At 41.1% G+C, this 18,227-nt stretch overlaps 2 protein-coding genes across 4 annotated transcripts in view; one reads left to right on the top strand and one right to left on the bottom strand.

Annotated features, from left to right (window-relative positions):
- Window positions 1-17,442, top strand: part of tpx2 (TPX2 microtubule nucleation factor) — a 57,710-nt gene extending 40,268 nt beyond the window's left edge. For 2 of the 3 annotated variants that reach the window (XM_078555510.1, XM_078555509.1), the window contains exons 9-16: window positions 3,878-4,013; window positions 4,913-5,132; window positions 5,483-5,578; window positions 7,243-7,419; window positions 8,103-8,249; window positions 8,589-8,700; window positions 9,844-10,028; window positions 17,163-17,442. In XM_078555510.1, the coding sequence (XP_078411636.1) occupies window positions 3,878-4,013; window positions 4,913-5,132; window positions 5,483-5,578; window positions 7,243-7,419; window positions 8,103-8,249; window positions 8,589-8,700; window positions 9,844-10,028; window positions 17,163-17,273 (1,184 nt within the window). In that variant the 3' untranslated portion in view covers window positions 17,274-17,442. The remainder of the gene's footprint in view (window positions 1-3,877; window positions 4,014-4,912; window positions 5,133-5,482; window positions 5,579-7,242; window positions 7,420-8,102; window positions 8,250-8,588; window positions 8,701-9,843; window positions 10,029-17,162) is intronic. The other variant, XM_078555511.1, reaches the window with a different exon arrangement.
- Window positions 1-18,227, bottom strand: part of eapp (e2f-associated phosphoprotein) — a 503,058-nt gene that overhangs the window by 455,661 nt on the left and 29,170 nt on the right. The gene's annotated exons all lie outside the window — the stretch shown is intronic.

Here is an 18,227-nt window from a genome sequence, read left to right as displayed (position 1 = left end):
ATAAATGCCAGTATGGGCTGGTTGGGCCAAATGGTCTCTTTCTGTGTCATGTAGCCATCTAGAATAGTTCCTGTACTGATTTTAATATTGGGTAACCTTGCTGCAAACTATATTGTGTTCAGGGATTCTATGTAAAGTAACCAATTTTTATATGTTATTGGCCTTGCACTGGAGTGCGGCTATTCAGCCTAAAGGACAGAAACAGGCCATTCAATAATCTTTGAAAGAGCTATCCATATATCTGACTAAGCCCTTTCCCCATAGCTCTGCAAATGTTTCCTTTTGAAATATTTATCAAATTCCCCTTTGAATGTTGTTGATCTGCTTCCAACCTTTCAAGGCACTGCACTTCAGAGTACTAACATTTCTGCAGTTATCTCTGATTCGTTTGCCAGTTACCTGAAATTTTTGGGTATTAATCTTTCTGCCACTAGATACAGTTTCTCCTTAGGCTGTCAAAACCCATCATGGTTTTGAACACCATGTTCACTCTTCCTCATCCTTTTTTGCACCAGTTTTTCTCATTGGTCCATTTAACTGCAGTCCTTCATCTGCGGCACCATTCTAGTAAATCTATTTCACTTTCTTACGGCCTAGACATATTTCCTATAATGTGGTACAGATTTAAGCACCATTTTCCAGCTGGGTCCTAGCTAATGTTTTTAAAAGGCATAGCATAACTTTCCATGCTTTTGTACATCCTGGCTCTATTTATAAAGCTAAGGATTCCATGACCGCCTTCTGAACTTGTCCTGTCACCTCCAAAAACTTGTACGCGTAATAGCCTCAGGTGTCAGTGTTCATGAATCCACTTTAAGATTGTACCTTTATATTGTAATGCCTCTCCTGATTGTTTCATCAAAATGAATCACTATACTTTTCCTTTATTCATTGATGGGATGTGGGTGTTGCTGGCTAGGCCAGCATTTATTATCTCTCTAATTGCCCTTGAGAAGGTGGTGGTGTACTGCCGACTTGAACTGTTGTAGTCCCTGTGGTGCGGGTACACCCACAGTGCTGTTAGGGAGAGAGTTCCAGGATTTTGACCCAGCAACAGTGAAGGAACGGGTGATATGTTTCCAAGTCGGGATGTGAATGGCTTGGAGGGGAACTTCTAGGTGGTGGCCTTCCGATGTATTTGCTGCACTTGTGTTTCTAGATGGTAGCAGTCGTGGGTTTGGAAGCTGTTGCCTAAGGAGCCTTGGTGAGTGTCTGTGGTGCATCTTGTAGATGGCACACACTGCTGCTACTATGCGTCAGTGGTGGAGGGAGTGACGTTTGTGGTATTGGTTCCCATCAAGTGCGCTGATTATCCTAGATAGCTCAAGCTTCTTGAGGGTTGTTGGAGCTGCATCCAAGCAATTGGGGAGTATTCCATCACACTCCTGACTTGTGCCTTGTAGATGGTGAACAGGCTTTGGGGAGTCAGGAGGTGAATTACTCGCCACAGGATACCTTGCCTCTGACCTGCTCTTGTAGCCACAGTATTTATATGGCTGGTCCAGTTCAGTTTCTGGTCAAAGGTAACCCTAGGATGTTGATAGTGGGGGATTTAGCAATGGCAATGCCATTGAATGTCAAGGGGCCATGGTTAGATTCTCTCTTGTTGGAGATGGTCATTGCCTGACACTTGTGTGGCATGAATGTTACTTGCCTCTTATCACCCCAAGCCTGGATATTGCCCTGGTCTTGCTGCATTTGGACATGGACTGCTTCATTATCTGGGGAGTCGCAAATGGTGCTGAACATTGTGCAAACATCAGCGAACATCCCCACTTCTGACCTTATGATGGAAGGAGGTCATTGATGATGCAGCTGAAGACGGTTGGGCCTGGGGCACTACCCTGAGGAACTTCTGCAGTGATGTCCTGGAACTGAGATGGTTTGTGTTCTCCTGACATGTTTGTTACATTTCCAAGTTTCATGTCATCCTGCAAACATTTAGTATTCCCTCTTTGGCCAAGTACAGGCCATTAATATATTTATCAGAGTAATGGCACCTGCTCTGCTACTCAATATGACCTTTTTTCTTTATCCTTTCATGGGACCTGGGTGTCACTGGCAAGGCCAGCATTTGTTGTGGATCTGGAGTCACATGTAAGTTGGACCATGTAAGGTTTGGCAGATTTCCTGAATCAAATGGGTTTTTATAATGACAATTGGTCATAGTTTCATGGTCACCATTTCAGTTGTAGATTTTTTTTTTACTAATTGAATTTAGATTGAATTTGAATCTGTCCCCAGGGCATTTGTCTGACTTTGGAATACTGGTGCGGAGACATTACCACTATGCCACTTTGTGCCCTCATGCATCCTGATGTCTCTCCCTCTGCCAAATAAGTTTAAGCCTTCCCCACAGCTCTAAATCTCTCTGTGAGGTCACTGGTCCTAGCTCTTTAAGGTGCATCCCATCCAAGTTGTAAAGAGAAGCATTATAACCTAGTAGGGATGTTACTGTTGCAGCTGCAGGTGACATTTTCATGATTGAAAGTAAAGGTGCCCTGGAGGTTGTACAGCACAAGTCCTCTTGTGACGATGACTTTTTTTAAGCCGGAGACCTGCGATTTGTAATGTTCCCCTCCCAATATGCTTCACATAAACCCTTCCTTGCTCTTTGACCTGGACTCTATTGATTCCTTCATTCTCATCCTGCTTTCACCCCCACCCAAAATTTCAACCATTCAAGGATTCAGTTGGTGGACCCTTGTCAGCTCCCAAATGGCAAAGATTCACCCCTGAGTTTCCCCTGTGGAATAACTGGTTGACTGAACCCAACCTCTCTTCATTCCCTTCCTCCTTACGTTTGAGGAACCTGTTCAAACCTCTGGACTACAGTTGATGGTATTAACGTCCAGATTAGCTCCATGTTGAACCATTTGAAATTTTATCCATTGTGGCTGCTAGCTTTTTGTTGGAGCAATCCAAAATTAATCTCACCACCCTGTGCTTTCCATACCTCTTTCTCTTCAGATAATTACTCAATTTTCCCTTAATATCCATTGGTCTATGCCTCATCTATTCCATTGCAAAGCATTCCATGCTCCCACCAAATCCCTCCTGACTTAGAAATTGTTGGGTCATTTTGGTTAAATTTTGAAATCTAATATAAACTAAAAGTGCATTTCCTCCAGTACAGTGGAATTGAGTACATAAACTGACCAGATCTGCTTTCATCATTTGAAAATTGGATGGTACACTGCGCACACATCCCTGTGAACATACAAAGGAATAAAGATCAGCTGGTCCAGTGAGCTTGTCCCAGTCAGTTGTGTTGCAAATAAGTGTCATAATTGTGTGTTCTCAAATCATGCTCCTGTCGATGGCTGACCAAAATACATCCCACCAACATTTTCCTATGCAGCAAATCTGCCTCTTTCAGGAATTTTGATGTGTTTTTTTGAATGCTTGCAGAGTATGCAGATTTATAGTACAAGTTGGAATTTTATTCCAAGGACTTGGGTAAAGACCGTCAAACATCTAATCTAGCTCTGTTTGTGTAACTGCACATGTCTATTCATTCTCCCTAAGCTGCCCAATTAAAAATAGCCTGTCCACACAGGCAATGGTTAACCCCTTCATTTTAATAATTAAATTGTATCAAAGTCCACATTGTCAATTTAAAGAGTCAACTTTTGGGCCTAATGTGATATTTGTGTTGTTACACTAGATGTTGGCTTCCCTCTGAACATTTTCTAGGGCCTCTATCTCCCACAATGAGAACTAGAATTGGAAACAGTATTGTTGATAAAACCTAACCAAGATCTTTCACAAAGAGCACTGATGCTTTTTTGCTTTCACAATAGCTACTCTGTCACTAAGTTCATAATTGTTATAAACATAAAATGGATGATGAAAGCTTACTCTCCATTCTTCCTAGGTCCTTACAAGGTGTCTGAAAAGATCAAACTAACAAGACCTCATACTCCCATGCTGGCAACTAAGACCCGTGCTCGACCAACAACTTGCAAGAGTACAGCTGAAATAGAAGCTGAAGAGCTGGAGAAAATACAGTCGTAAGTGCAATGTTCCAAAAGCCTAGAGTTTCCCTCCATCTGCTGATGTTTAAATACTTATTTAAGAGCCGGTGCACAGTTTCCTCACAGGTAGTACTTTGTCAGTGCTGCATCCAGCTCTAGTAGATTTTCAGGTTTCCTCCTCTTGTGTGGTTGAGCACTAAAATATGATGAGGATTCAGTTTTAGATTACAATAATGAGCAGATCATGGAATTGCCAGTCTGAGATTTTAGATTAGCTTACATACCTCTTGCCTTTCTCTTTATAAATCCAGAGAAGAGGCTTGAATGTGGGGTGGAGTCCTTGTTCCTTCAGTCACTTATTTACAATATACTCTGCATATCAGCTTGGCTTTTTGTGTCAGTCTAACATAGATCTAAGAAAGCTACCCAGATCAGGGAAGCTACAACCCAACCTTGTGTGGGTATTGCCCTGACTGGAGCTACAAATGGCTGTTGAGTGCATTGAGCCTGTAAAACACTGCAATCAGCGAGTTAACTTTCTAAGTCTTGGTGTCTTCCATGTTGGGTTTTGCAGTAATGTCTATTTTCAAAGATTTTGTATTATCCAGGGTTATTGTTTTTGGTTTCTTTCACATTAGATTTTCGGTGTGATAAGCATATGTGAATTAAAATTATGGAAGCATGTTTCAGTGCTCTTCTGGGTCTGATCCACACTGATTATTCTAAGCAGGCCCCCCAGTCCTCCTTTTCGTATGTGAGGTTTTGAGTAGACTGTTAGAGGGAGTGTGGGGAGCACTGCCCAGTAGGATTTTCTCTTTGTTTAATCAAGAGAATGTTAAGTCACCAATTACAATTCTATCCTGGGGACTCAATTTAGCGGTTTGTGACAAAAACTGGACCAGAAATTTATTCAGACCTGATTTCTACTTTTGCAGATACAAATTCAAAGCCCAGGAAGTAAATCCCAGACTCCTGGAGGGTGGCCCAATTCTTCCAAAGAAGCCACTTGTTAAGGAACCAACAAAACCTATTGGTTTTGATCTGGAGATAGAGAAGCGCATCCGCGAGCGAGAGGAAAACAGAAAGCCGGAAGAAATGGAGGACCACAGTTTCCACTCACGGCCCTGTCCTACTAGGATACTAGAAGATGTTGTGGTAAGCATTCTTCTCTCCTATTTTCCCCTGCAAGAAAAAGTGCAGTTGAAGAGTTTCAGACAGTGTCATTCTTCTGTATTACCCAAGGTCATACTTTTCAGCTGTTTATAGTTGGTGCCTTTGTTTATTTGTAACTAATTGCATCGCACATTGACTAAAATTGGTTATTGGTCCAAAGGTTTGTGTCAAGATTTGCCATCAAACTTCATTAACCTCGAGTAGGCAAGTCTCCTTTAATTTGCTGTTTAGTTAAGCTGAAGCAATATTCAGTTCCTGATCAGATGATCTTTTTGTTTGTATCAAAAAGAGTTTTGTTACCCGTGGGTTGTTTCACATATACTTTCTTGCAGGGAGTTCCAGAGAAAAGACTGCTACCCATAACCCTACCTAAATCTCCAGCTTTCACAATGAAGAACCGTGTGAGAATTCCACACAAGGAAGAGAAGGTAAGAATAAAGGTTACACTTATTCCCATCAATAACCAAGTAAAATAAAACTCTTGTTCTGACCATTGCCAATGTAAACCAATTGATTTATTCCTATGCAGTTCAAAATGAAAAGGGAGCTGTTAGCACAATCATAAAATCGTACAGCATGGAAGGAGGCCATTTGGCCCATTGTGTCCATGCCAGTCAATAACAGCAACTTGAACAGCATGTTTAATATAATGAAACTTCTCAAGGTGTTTCACAGGAGCATTGTAAAACAAAGTATGACATTGAGCCCTGTAAGGAGATGTTAGATTAGATGACCAAAAGCTTGGTCAAGGAGCTAGGTTGTAAGGAGTGCCTTGAAGGAGGAAAGTGAGGTAGAAAGGCGAAGAGGTGTAGGGAGAGAGTCTCAGAGCTTGGGTGCACAGGAGGCCGGAATTAGAGCACAGATATCTCTGAAGGTTGCGTGGCTGGAGTAGAGTGAAAATGGGGTGGGACAAGGCCATGGAGTATTTTGAAAAGAAGAATGAGAATTTTAAAATCAAGACATTGGCTCTTGGTCAAGCCATGTCAGTCAGTGAGCACTAGGGCAATAAGGGAAAGGGGCTTGCTGCAAGTTAAGACCTGGGCAGCAGAATTTTGGATGACCTCTGGTTTGCAGAGAGTATGATGTAAGAGACCAGCAGGAGTGTTTTGAATGACAAGTCTAGAGGTAATAAAGACATGAATGGGGTTTTCAGCAGCAGGTGGGCCAAGTCTGGTGGTGATAGAGGTGGAAAAAGGTGGTCTTAGTGATGAGATGAATAACAGGTTGGAAGCATTTCTCTGGATCAAATGTGACACCAAGGTAGTGTACAGGCTGCCTTAACCTGAGGCTGTTGCTAGTGAGAGAGAGAGAGAGTTGGTAGCTACGGAATGGAGTTCATTGGGGACCAAAGACAGTGGCTTCAGTCTTCCCAATATTTAATCGGCGGAAATTTCTGCTTATTCAGTACCAGATGTCAGATAAGCAGTCTGATAATTTAGCAACAGCGGAGGAGTTGAGAGACGTGGTGAAGTAGGACTGGGTGTCAGTTTACATGTGAAAACTAATTATGTTGCAAATGGGCAGCACTAGTCCATTGAGTTTGGCATCTGAGCAGATGCTGGAGCAGGATCTCAATTTCTGTATCATTTGATGGTGTTGTCCACCTGTCCTGACCTGGAAGTTTCACTGACATCAGGCCTGAGTACTGCCATGGCTAACACTCAGAGCTCTACTGCAGGAGCAGAGATTGGAAATGGTTAAATTGATGAAGAAAAGAATTCTGCCAACTTTTACTTGTGCTAGAAAATGACAGTCTAATTTTTGAATTCAGTCTGAATATACAGTGCTGGAATGATCATGGATAGTTTCCAAAAGGACAGTAAACCTAACTAGATTTTAAAAATCCAGTGTCTTGGGCAGTAGTTAAGGCTTGCGATACTTCACTAGTGATTCAATATTGACTAAAGTGCTTTGTTTCAGAACTCTGTAATTTAAATAGTCATAGGTCTCTTTGCAGAGACCCTGAGTACTTGTGGTTTTAACTTGTGTCTAGCTTCTAAAATGGTGTACCCGTTGCTAAAACAATGCAGATTTGTGCCCAGCGGTAATTTGAATGCAGAACTCAAGTTTTCTCACCTGTTGAAACTTGCAGGAGGAACAGCATGTGATTAAAGCAAATCCCATGCCACACTCTGCTGTCCCATTCAAGCCAAAATTATCAGAAGAGAAACATAAAGAAATTCAGCCATTCTCATTTGAAGCCCGGGACAAACAGAGGGAAGCATTAAAAGAGAAGAAAATACAAGAATTGCGCAAGGAGCTGACTGAGGTAATTCATTTAAAAATCTACCCATTTTAAAAATGTCAACTCTTCAGAATCCCATTCAAGGGGGTACATATTCACAAATCTTTGAAGGTGGCAGGGCAAGTTGAGAAGGTGGTGAGTTTATGGGATATTTGGCTTTGTGAATGGGCACATTGAATACAAAAACCATTATAAATCATTGATTAAGCCTCAGCTGGAGTAGTGTACAATTCTATGCATTATACTTTTTAAAGAAAGAATATCAAGTCTCTGGAGAGATTAGAGGAAGTTTACCTGTGATGAGGGAGCTCAGTTATGTGGTGAAGCTGGGATTGTTCTCCTTGGACCAGAAATGGTTAAGGGCCAGAAATGGTTAGAGACCTTCAAAATGATGAAGGGTTGATAGAGCAAGTAGATTGGTAACATCGATTTAAAACAATTGAAGAACTAGAGGAGAAATTAGTTTTTCAGAGGGTTAAGATCTAGAAGGAGTAGCCATTCTGTGGGACTAATTTGGCAGCTTTTGCAAAAAGTGTGATGGACTAAATGGTGGCCTCCAGTAGTTAATTGAATGCTAAATGTTTGATTTTTCAGTTTTATCATTTCTGAATAAACACTTTTATATTTCGTTAGTTCAGGTTGCCTTTGTATAAATGTATTTAAAAATTGTTGCTTATTGGAGTGTGTACATTGTCTGTCTTGTGTAGTTCCCTGCCTTCAAAGCACAGCTGCTTCCTGACTTTGATTCTAACCGGTTACCAGAGAAGGTGGTGAAGTCTCCGACTAAAGTGCAACCGTTCCATCTGCGTTTAGAAGAACGCGGTGCTGTTCGAGACCAGCGCTGGACACAGATGGCAAGTTGCTCTGATCATATGTGACTACACTTTCTCTTTCTGAATTGAATGTTTTTCTTTGTTCTGGATCATCCAAAGGTCCAGTGAATCTAATAAATGGATCCTAAACCAAGGACATATAGGTTAATTCCCTAGTCTGAGTCAGCTTAAGCACTCTTGCAAATGGGAAGGGAACATTTGGCCAGGCTTCCTGAAATTAATTGCTGTTCAGTTACTCTTATTGGGAAATGAAGGAATGGATGTGAGAAGGATGGTGCAAGGTGGCTGTGATTTATTGTACAGTCCAAGCCTTCCTTGTGGACACTTGGATGTTTAACAAGGTTTTATTTATTTATACAGATGAAAGAAGAGCTGAGACAACAAAAGGAGGCAACTTGTTTTAAAGCCAATCCGAATTCTGTTATTTACCGTGAACCGTTTCTACCAAAGAAGGCAGATCGGTCATTGATGGGTAATTTGTTACCTTTTTGTCATTTGAAGTTCTTTTGGTTGGGGGGGGTGCGCGGTGTGTGTGAATAGTGGTGGCGGGGGGGGGGGGAAGAGAACTGAGGAACTTTATAAGTATTTGTTCATAGTTCCTCAAGTGGGGTTAAAAATTTAAAAATCACATGTGCAAGTGTGAATAGTAAAGTGTTAGAATCTGAGATTACAGAGAATCCAGTGGTCACTAGCCAGGAAGTCTCATAGGTTGAGGATGGGAGCTTCCACTTTGAACTTAACTAAGTTGTTTTCCATCTGAGATCTTCAGTTGCTGGATACTGTCGTTCTACAGGTGGTTACTGCTATAGATAATGTGCATCTGAAGGATTGTCTATTTGTAGCTATCCTAAAGGGGGTGTGTTAATTTAATGTGCATAAATAAGGAGGATGAATAAAGAGGGTAATTGATGTCAAGATTGGGTTTTAAAAGGAGTGAACAATTGAGACACATGTTGGGGCCCTGGCGGAAATGATTAAGTAGATGCTGAGTATTGACCTTTTAATTGTGAGAAGTAGATAATGTTGAGTATATTTGGACATGGGAGGAATGAGGCAAGTTTGTGGGAGCATTGGGTATTAAGGTTGGAGGTTAGAGAGAAAGTTCACTATCGACAAATGAGCCTTTTGTGGTATCTTGGCCAAGAGCGTGGGCTAAGATTAGCATGAGGATAATGGAGCTTCCCTAAATTTGAAAGCAGCATTTGAGTTTTGGACAGACAAAACTAAATTGAAGGACAATAATTACTTGATATGAGAAAGGAAACTGAGCTTCTCAGCAGTTTTAGCAATGAGACATGGAAGTTTCTTTGAGATCAGAGGTGGCGGAAGCAATAATATTCTGGAATACTGCCCCTGTTGCTCAAAATACATATGATGGGGTGGGGAAGAAGAGACGGAATCTTGACTAATGGAGTTGGAATCCAGAGGATATGCTGGCATGGTCTCAACTACGTTTAAGAGAAAATTTAGCTTGCCTTGGATAAGGCACTGCAAGAGGACTTTTTTGTTTGTCCCATTTGTCGTCTTTTTTGGATTACTTGCCTTAATGTTTGTTTTTCTTTCTTTGTCACAAGTTGTTAAATATCTTATTTGAACCCTTGCTTTTCAAACTTAGAAAAGTTTGATTCCACAGTTCAGGAGAAGTTTGAATTGGCAACAGAGAAGCGTGCGAAAGAGCGTGCAGAATTCGAAATGCGTAAAGCAGAGAAAGAATTCATGCGGGAGAAGTTTGAAGAGGAAAAACAGAAAGAACTTGAAGAGCGCGAAAGAGAAGAAATAGCCCGACTTCGGCACGAGCTAGTGAGTAGCTATCTGGTAATTCAAGGAAAGGGAGTGTATGTAATTGTTCTGAACAGTTATAATTTTCAACTGCTTGTGGGATAAGTCACACAAAGTTGGCAGCTGGAGACTTGAGTGCAGCAAGACTGAGTTCTTAAATCCAACAATTGGTAAATGAGGGAGGAGGTACTGTCCTGGCCTTTTACAAGAAAAGGAGTGACCCAAGAGAGGGAGTTGGAAACGGCGTGATCAGAGATCTAATGGCCGAAGGCATTAAATAGGTATGGCAAGTAGGTAAATTGTTGAGTTTTGGGTTCTTTCTCCATCTAAACTGGGGCAATAGTTTAACTGGTATTAGTTATAGTGCAATTAATTAGCTTCATACTATAACTACGGATAATCATTGAGTGATAATACAAACTTGAAACCTCTTTAGTTAAATACAAACAGGGCAGGCAATGCAGCTGCAGCATGTGGGAGCTGGAGCACATCTGTGTGATCCACAGCAACTATATCTGCAGTAAGTGTCTGCAGCTTGAGGAGCTTCGGCTTAGAGTTGATGAGCTGGATTCTGAGCTTTGAACATTGTGATGCATCAGAGGGAAATTTATTTGAACACTTATTTCAAAAGTCAGTCACACCCATTAGGCTAGGTATTTCAGATTTGGTTCTTGTTCAATGACAGGAAGGTTGAACTGTAAGAGGCATGTATGTGGGATCCAAAAGGTAGCAATGGAGGAGCCTTGCAATTCTCTAGGTTTGATGTTCTTGCAGCTTGTGTGGACAAGAGCAGGGACTGCAGGGAGGATGAGCAGCACCGTGGTGCAGGGAGCCATTCAAGTGGGGGGAGCAAAAAGGACTCTTGCTGTAGTATAGATAATATAGTTACAGGGATAGACACTCTGCTCTGTGGCTTTGTTGCTTGCCTAGTGCCGGGGTTAAGGACCTCTCAGGACTGGAGAGGAACTTGGAGTGGGAGGGGAAGGATCTAGTTGTCGTAGTCCACATGGATACCAACGACGTGGGTAGAACTAAGAGATTCTGCTGAGATATCATGAGCAGCTAGGAACTAAATTTAAAAAGCAGAACCACAAAAGTAATCATCTCATGATTACTACCTGAGCTACGAGCAAATTGGCACAGGGTAAATAAGATCAGAGTTAAATGCGTGGTTCAAAGATTGGTGTGGGAGAAATGGGCTTTGTTTCATGGGGCACTGACACCAATAGTGGGGAGCTGTACCACACGTTATAAGATTGGTCTTATCGGCATCCTTGTAAATAGGGCCTGGTCCATTTGCTCACCATGCAAGCTTGATGGAGAAATGCGGCGCATCAAAGGCATTCAGCAGGATAATGGCTACCCTGGTCAGATCATTTTGTGCTATCTGTCACGCAAACTCATGAATGGGCCTAAGGCTGTCACTTTCGGCCTTGAAAAGTGCCCAGTCTTCCTCAGATTACCCTGGAAGGGCAAGGTATCTCAAAAATCTGAGCAACAGGTGAAGCTAGCTGTTTCGCACTGCTACTATGCAGTAGCAACACAAATGGTTTTTGCCACTAACAGGATACTGCCGTCAAGCCAAAAAGTTGTGCCTATCCCACGAATGAGTAATGTTGTATATGAATTTCAGTGCCAGTGTGATGCTAGGTATGTAGGCCGTACGTCCCAAAGACTGGCAGATTGTCTCAGCCGTTGTTCGTAATGGGCAAGGTACAGACCATACCCAACCAGTCCGTGCTTGCAAAACTCTAAACAGTGTCCAACATTAGATGTGATTCCACGATTGAATGACATTTGCTAAATAATCCTCAGCGTGCTAAGAATTACGCTGACAACCATATTAAGATTGTCAGTTGGGCTTGCAGTGTGGCACTTTTTGGGTGTGCTGGAAGCTACATATATTAATACACAGGACCTTGTTCTCTACATATATTAATACACAGGGCCTTGTTCTTTGCAGACAGAGAACATGTACACACACTGCGTCTGTTTCAGCTAAACAAAATAAGTGACAGCCATTCGCTGACTCATTCCTTGACCAATCGGGGTTAAGCTGTCTGGTTTAAATTTCAAACAATGCCTGACAGTTAACTGTCAGTCACTATAACTGGTGCATTCTCCATGGCAATGCCTCTACCAATCAGAGTCCACCCGCCAACTAATCAGCACTCTATTCATATACAGTATAAATTGTTGATTTCCCCTTAATTGATATTCTTGCGAAGTGTCCTGATGAGTGCAAGACGAAAAGCTTAGACGTGTCTCTTTTTTTCAGCAATACCTCTATTCATGAAAAGAGGGAGACAAAGCAGGAAACTATTGGCCAGTTAGTGTAATATCTGTCACTGGGAGGATGCTAGAACCTAAGGAGGTAGTGGCATGACATTTAGAAAATCATAATACAATTGGGCAGGGTGGACATGATTTTGTGAAAGGGAAATAGTGTTTGACAAATTTATTAGAGTTCTTTCAGGATGTAACAAGCAACATGGATAAAGGGAGCCAGTACATGTAGTGTATGTTGATTTCCAAAAGGTTTTTAATAGGTGCACAAGAGCTCATGGTGTTGGGGGTGATATATTAGCATGGGTAAAGGATTGGCTATCTAATGGAAACAGATTTGGGATAAATGGATCATTTTCAGGTTGGCAAACTAATGAGTGGAGTGTCACAGGCATCAGTGCTGGGGCCTCAGCTATTCATGATCTATGTTAACTTGGATGAAGGGACCAATTCTTATCATAGCCAAATTTGCTGATGATACGAAGGTAGGAAAACAAGTTGTGAGAAGGATATTGACAGGTTAAGTGAGTGGGCAAAAATCTGGCAGATGGAGTATAATGTGGGAAAATGTGAGCTTGTCCACTTCAGCAGAGAGAGTACAATAGCAGAATATTTAATTGGGCAGAATGCTGTAGTGGAGAGGGATCTGTGTGTTCTTGTACATGAACCACAAAGTTAACATTGCAGGTAAAGCAAGTAATTAGGAAGGCAAATAGAATGTTAGCCTTTATTGCGAGGGGGATGGAATATAAAAGCAAAGTCTTGCTACAGCTGTACAGGGCATTGGTGAGACCACACCTGGAGTATTGTGTAGGGTTTTGATCTGCTTACTTAAGGGGTGATGTACTTGCATTGGAGGCAGTTCAGGGAAGGTTCACTAGGCTGATTCTTGGTATGAAGGGTTTGTCTTATAAGAGCAGGTTGGGCCTACGTTTACTGGAATTTAGAAGAATGAGAGACGATCTTACTAAACATTAAGATTCTGAGGGAGCTTGACAGGCTATGTGCTGAGAGGATGTTTCCTTTCGTGGGGGAACCTAAAATGGGCACAGGATTTCAAAATAAGGGGTCTCTGATTTAAAGCAGAGGTGAGGAGCGATTTTTTTGAGGGTTGTCTTTGGGGGCTGGGTCATTGAATATATTCAAGGCTGAGTAAGACAGATTTTTGATTGACAAGGGAGTTGAAGGTTATGGGGGACCAGCAAGGAGTGCAGTTAAGGTCATAATCAGATCAGCCATGATCTTATTGAATGGCTGAGCAGGCTCGATGGGCCAAATGGCCCACTGCTCCTAATTCTTAAATCTTGGTCTTAGATTCTGTATTTTAGCCTGTGCTCGGATGAATTGTAGCTCCTTATGGTTTCAATAGCACATCCATTGGTCGTGTTAGTCATTATAGCATAGAAGGAGGCCATTCAGCCCATCAAGTCCATGCTGGCTCTCTGAAGCAATACTGTCAGTCCTGCTTCCCCAATCAATCCCCATAGTCCTGCAGGTTTGTTTCTTTCATGTGCCCAACCAATTTGCTTTTGAAATCATTGTTTCCACTTCCACCACCCTTGTGGGCAGAGTGTTTCAGGTCATTATCAATTGCTGCTTTTTAAAAAGAGTTCTCTCTCCAAGCCCTCTGCATCTCTTGTCCAAAGCCTTAAATCTGTGTCCCCTAGTACTTTACTATCTGCTGATGGGAACAGTTTTTTTTCTTGTCTATCTTATGTAAACCATGTCATAACCTTTTACACTTCTACCAAATCTCCCCAGAATATTGGCAGATTTTGAAATTTTGCTCTGTATTCCAAGGTCCATGTCATTTATATGTAGCATAAAAAGCAATGGTCTTAGCAATGACCCTTGCAGAACACCACTGCCAATCGTCCTCCAATCTGAAAAATAACCATTTGCCACAACCTTTCTGTTCTTAAACTAATTTTTTATTCGGTTGAGCACTCAACGTCTTATTCCATAAACCTCAATTTTGGTATTGCTGAAAAAAGACACGTTGTCGAAGCTTTTCATCTTGCAATCATCAGGACAATCACAATAATACCAAATGTAAAGGGAACAACAATTTATGCATGAGAAGAAAATTGGACTCTGTTAGAGGTGTTGCCATGGAGAATGGTATTCTTACAATTGTCCTGAGTGCAAGGTGAAAAGCTTCGACAACATGTCTTTTTTCCATAATACTCAAGTTGTGTACTACCGAATGACTATTTGTTAACCAGCATTTTATGTGGTTAAAATCCCTGTAAACAACATCCACTACACTTCCCTTAATCAACCTTCTGTTACTTCATTAAAATTCAATTGGATTAGTCAAGTATGATCTGCCATTTACAAATCTGTGATGGCTCTCTTTAATTAATTCAAACCTCCAAGTGCCTGTTGATTTTTCCCTCCCCCCATGAGTATTGTTTCTAAATCCTTACCTGCTATTGATGGTAAATGAACTGGCCTGTAGTAGCTAGGACTGTCTTGGCATTCTTTCTTGAATGGTGGTGTCATGTTTGGCACGCTCCAAAAGCCTTGTATCTCTCCCATATCTAGGTATAATTGGAAGATTAAGGCAAGCCCTTCTGCTATCTCAACCCCAACTTCCTTCAACAACCTGAGATACAAGCCATCCAGATCTGATGACTTATCTACCCTAAGTATAGCCAATATTTTCAGGACCACCTCCCTCAATTTTCACCCTGTCACTTCCACTGTCTCCACTTCTATCAATATTTTATCAGCATCTTCCTTAGTAAACACTGATACAAAGTTCTCATCAAATATTCTAGCCTTATCCTGTGTCTGTAAGCAAATATCACCATCTTTGACCATAATAAGGCCCACTCCACCTCTACCTGCTGTTCACATGCCAGTAAAATATTTTTGGGTTCCCTTTTATGTTGACTGCCACGCTATCCTTTCATTCTCTTCTTGCCAGTCTTATTTTCTTTTTCACCACCTCTCTCAACCTATTGTATTTGATATCGTAAAATGTCTCGGGCAACAGATGGAAAACTTTTTCCAATAGCAGGGTAGATTCAGTAACTATAGTGAATCTGGAAAATTGGCAGAACATTTACATCAAGCCCAGTTCCAGATTTTAATCTATTCAATATATTTGCTCAATAATTAACAAGGGGCTGTGTACGTTTCTATGCCATCCATGAATGAAACAATGTCACAATCTCTTAATGAAATTTCTGTAACTTATATCATTACTAACTTTATGATAGTCTAACCCATCATTATGGGTCCAGAAGCTCAACAGCTCTTCTCTACTGAGCTGAGCTTGTGAAATATGGCAGTGACTCTCTGGATCTGTGTAACTGTCACAGATTGACAAATAGCTGGCAGTCACATTTGTTTGAATGTGGCTTCACCTTTCAGATAACACTCTGCTTACATGAAGTTAAACTAGACTTGGTAACTGTAGCAAATTTTAAAACTCTTGACTTAAGTGATTTGATGCTTATGAAAGGGGCATTATCCAAAAGTTCAGACCGAAAACACTGGCCTGCCATGCCTGGCTCAGTTTCTTCATTCATTGTCTAAATGGTGAATATTTGTGGACAGCAGACCTGCGTTAAGTAACTGCTCAGTGGGGTTAGTGATTTGTAGATGCCAGATTTCGAAAATCTATCCTCAGGTGGGACATCTTTCCCAAATGCATTGCTGATGATGTTCCCTTGAATCTGGACCCTGAGCTTGGGCTTTGGAGGGGGAGAGATGAGAAAATGATTCTTGTACCCACTCATCCAGACCTCATTCTCTGACCTATAGAGTAATAGGACTTCTACTTGAATATGTGGCTCTTGGAACAGGCAAGATTGAGACAATTTGGGGTCTGTACCACAACAATGTTTTCATCTGGTTTAGATTTAGACATTTGGTTCCTTTGGAACCACTTCATTGAAGTTTTGTTCATCATTACATATAAATGAATCTCACCCAGTTATCTGATCTTGTGCATCATTTATTCTGTTCCTCACATTTTCACATTTATGTTAATAGCCAGCCCTTTTATGCTGTAAATATGTTTTCTGGAAAGTGCTAGAATGGAACAAGTTTTACCTCTTGTGGATAAGATTTATCTTTAATGACAGTTTAGTCTCAACATCAGTATTTTGCTTTTCTAGATAAACCCAATTATGGTAAAATAGTACTTTACAAATTTATATCTGCTTTTTAAGTGTGCCTATTTTTGAGCCATTTTGCATTTTATTGGTTATCACTGAGCAGGATGATTAATTGTATGTGCCAAGTGTGTAAAAAAAAATACACTAAAGATGAGGGCAAAATGTTCAAGCAATGCCCAGTTGCTATGATTTTATCAATTAAAATTTTAAAAAACACTGTGGTTAGAAGCTCCATTGATTAATCATGGCAACTGGGTTTCCCCTGCCATCACTTTTGAAAGCTCCCAACAAAGTGGATGGAGTTTATCCACTAGTCATTCAGTGCCACTTTCAATCTTCTGAGCTGGCAGGTACCTGTGTTCTTGACAACATTACTAAAGGGTGATAGGTATGTGCTTGAGTTTTCAGAAAAGATGATATGTAATTGAGTTAAAAGCAGTGTTCTGTCCCAGCATTGAAAATATAGAACTGCTCTTTTAGCTGATAATAAACTTCATCCTTGGTCATTTTAAAAACTGGAAATTAACATTTTATCTAAAATGTGAATTTTACTTCCTGATGTAGCTGTTCCATTGAAAGAGTCCTACTATGTGCAGGGTTTTGTATTCAGCAGGAAAAAAATACTCCTGGCCCAGGGCTTGTACTCATTCTTTGTGAAATTTCCACCAGCACATTCTGAACCTGGGAATCCCAGTGTTAGTTAAAGATTGAGTCTTTAATGTTTTTTTTTGTTTTGCAGGTGCACAAAGCAAATCCTGTTCGAAATTACAGGAAAGTGGAAATCAAACCCAGTGAGCAGCAACTAACAGTTCCACACACTCCTAATTTTTCAGATAGGTTTAGGCTGTAACGTGTGCTACTTTTATCTGCAGTATTATTTTCAGAATCTCTTTGAAGAATTTGTAGCTATCTGTAATGTTTCTAACTTGATTCCAGGATTATTGCTATCACTATTGTATTTAGTTCATAATCACTAATTTGTAACTTGCTGCTTAATAAAGTTGGACATTTTAATCATACTCCATCTTGGCTATAAAGTACTTGAATTTCATGTCGTTGTTTTGTTTCTCATTTTATTAAATTTTCAGGTGTAAATCCTGGATTCAGTTAGAAAGGATGAAAATGGACTTCATTTATCTTCAGCCATTTTGTTCCAATTCCTGGACGTGGAAATTGATTTGAAGCCACTCCTAATATGCTGATGACTGTTTTGCCTCACCTGCGAGTGTTCTATGCCCCTATAATTTTCGACAAAGATCAGCTCCGAATATTTTAATAATTCCTCTTTGATGGCGTGCAAAGCAAATCCTGCTTGCCTTTACAAGAAAGTGAGCAACAATTTCATTTAGTGCAATCCAAGTAATTCTACAAATAATTGGCTCGTTGACACTCAATTTGGGTTCTGCCAGGACCACTCAGCTCCTGCCTCCATTCCAGCCTTGATTCAAACATGGACAAAAGATCTGAACTCCAGAGGTGAGAGTGACTGGCCTTGACATCAAGGAGCCCTAGCACAACTAATTCAATGGGAATCGGGGGTTGGGGGGGGGGGGGGGGGGGGGGCGCTCTGTTGATCAGGGTCATACCTAGCACAAAGGAAGATGGTTGGGGTTGTTGGGAGGTCAATCATTTCAGTTCCAGGACATCACTGCAGGAGTTCCTCAGGGTTGTGTCTTAGGCCCTGCTATCTTCAGTTGCCTCATCGATGACCTTCCTTCTGTCATAAGGTCAGAAGTGGGGATGTTCGCTGATGGGTGCACAATGGTCAGCATCATTCACAACTCCTCAGATACTGAAGCAGTCC

This window comes from Cetorhinus maximus, chromosome 13, assembly GCF_964194155.1.
Source record: "Cetorhinus maximus chromosome 13, sCetMax3.hap1.1, whole genome shotgun sequence".
In the NCBI taxonomy this organism is placed as follows: domain Eukaryota; kingdom Metazoa; phylum Chordata; class Chondrichthyes; order Lamniformes; family Cetorhinidae; genus Cetorhinus; species Cetorhinus maximus.
The sequence above is the reverse complement of the archived record's forward strand: the minus strand, read 5'-3'. Positions and strand labels throughout refer to the sequence as shown.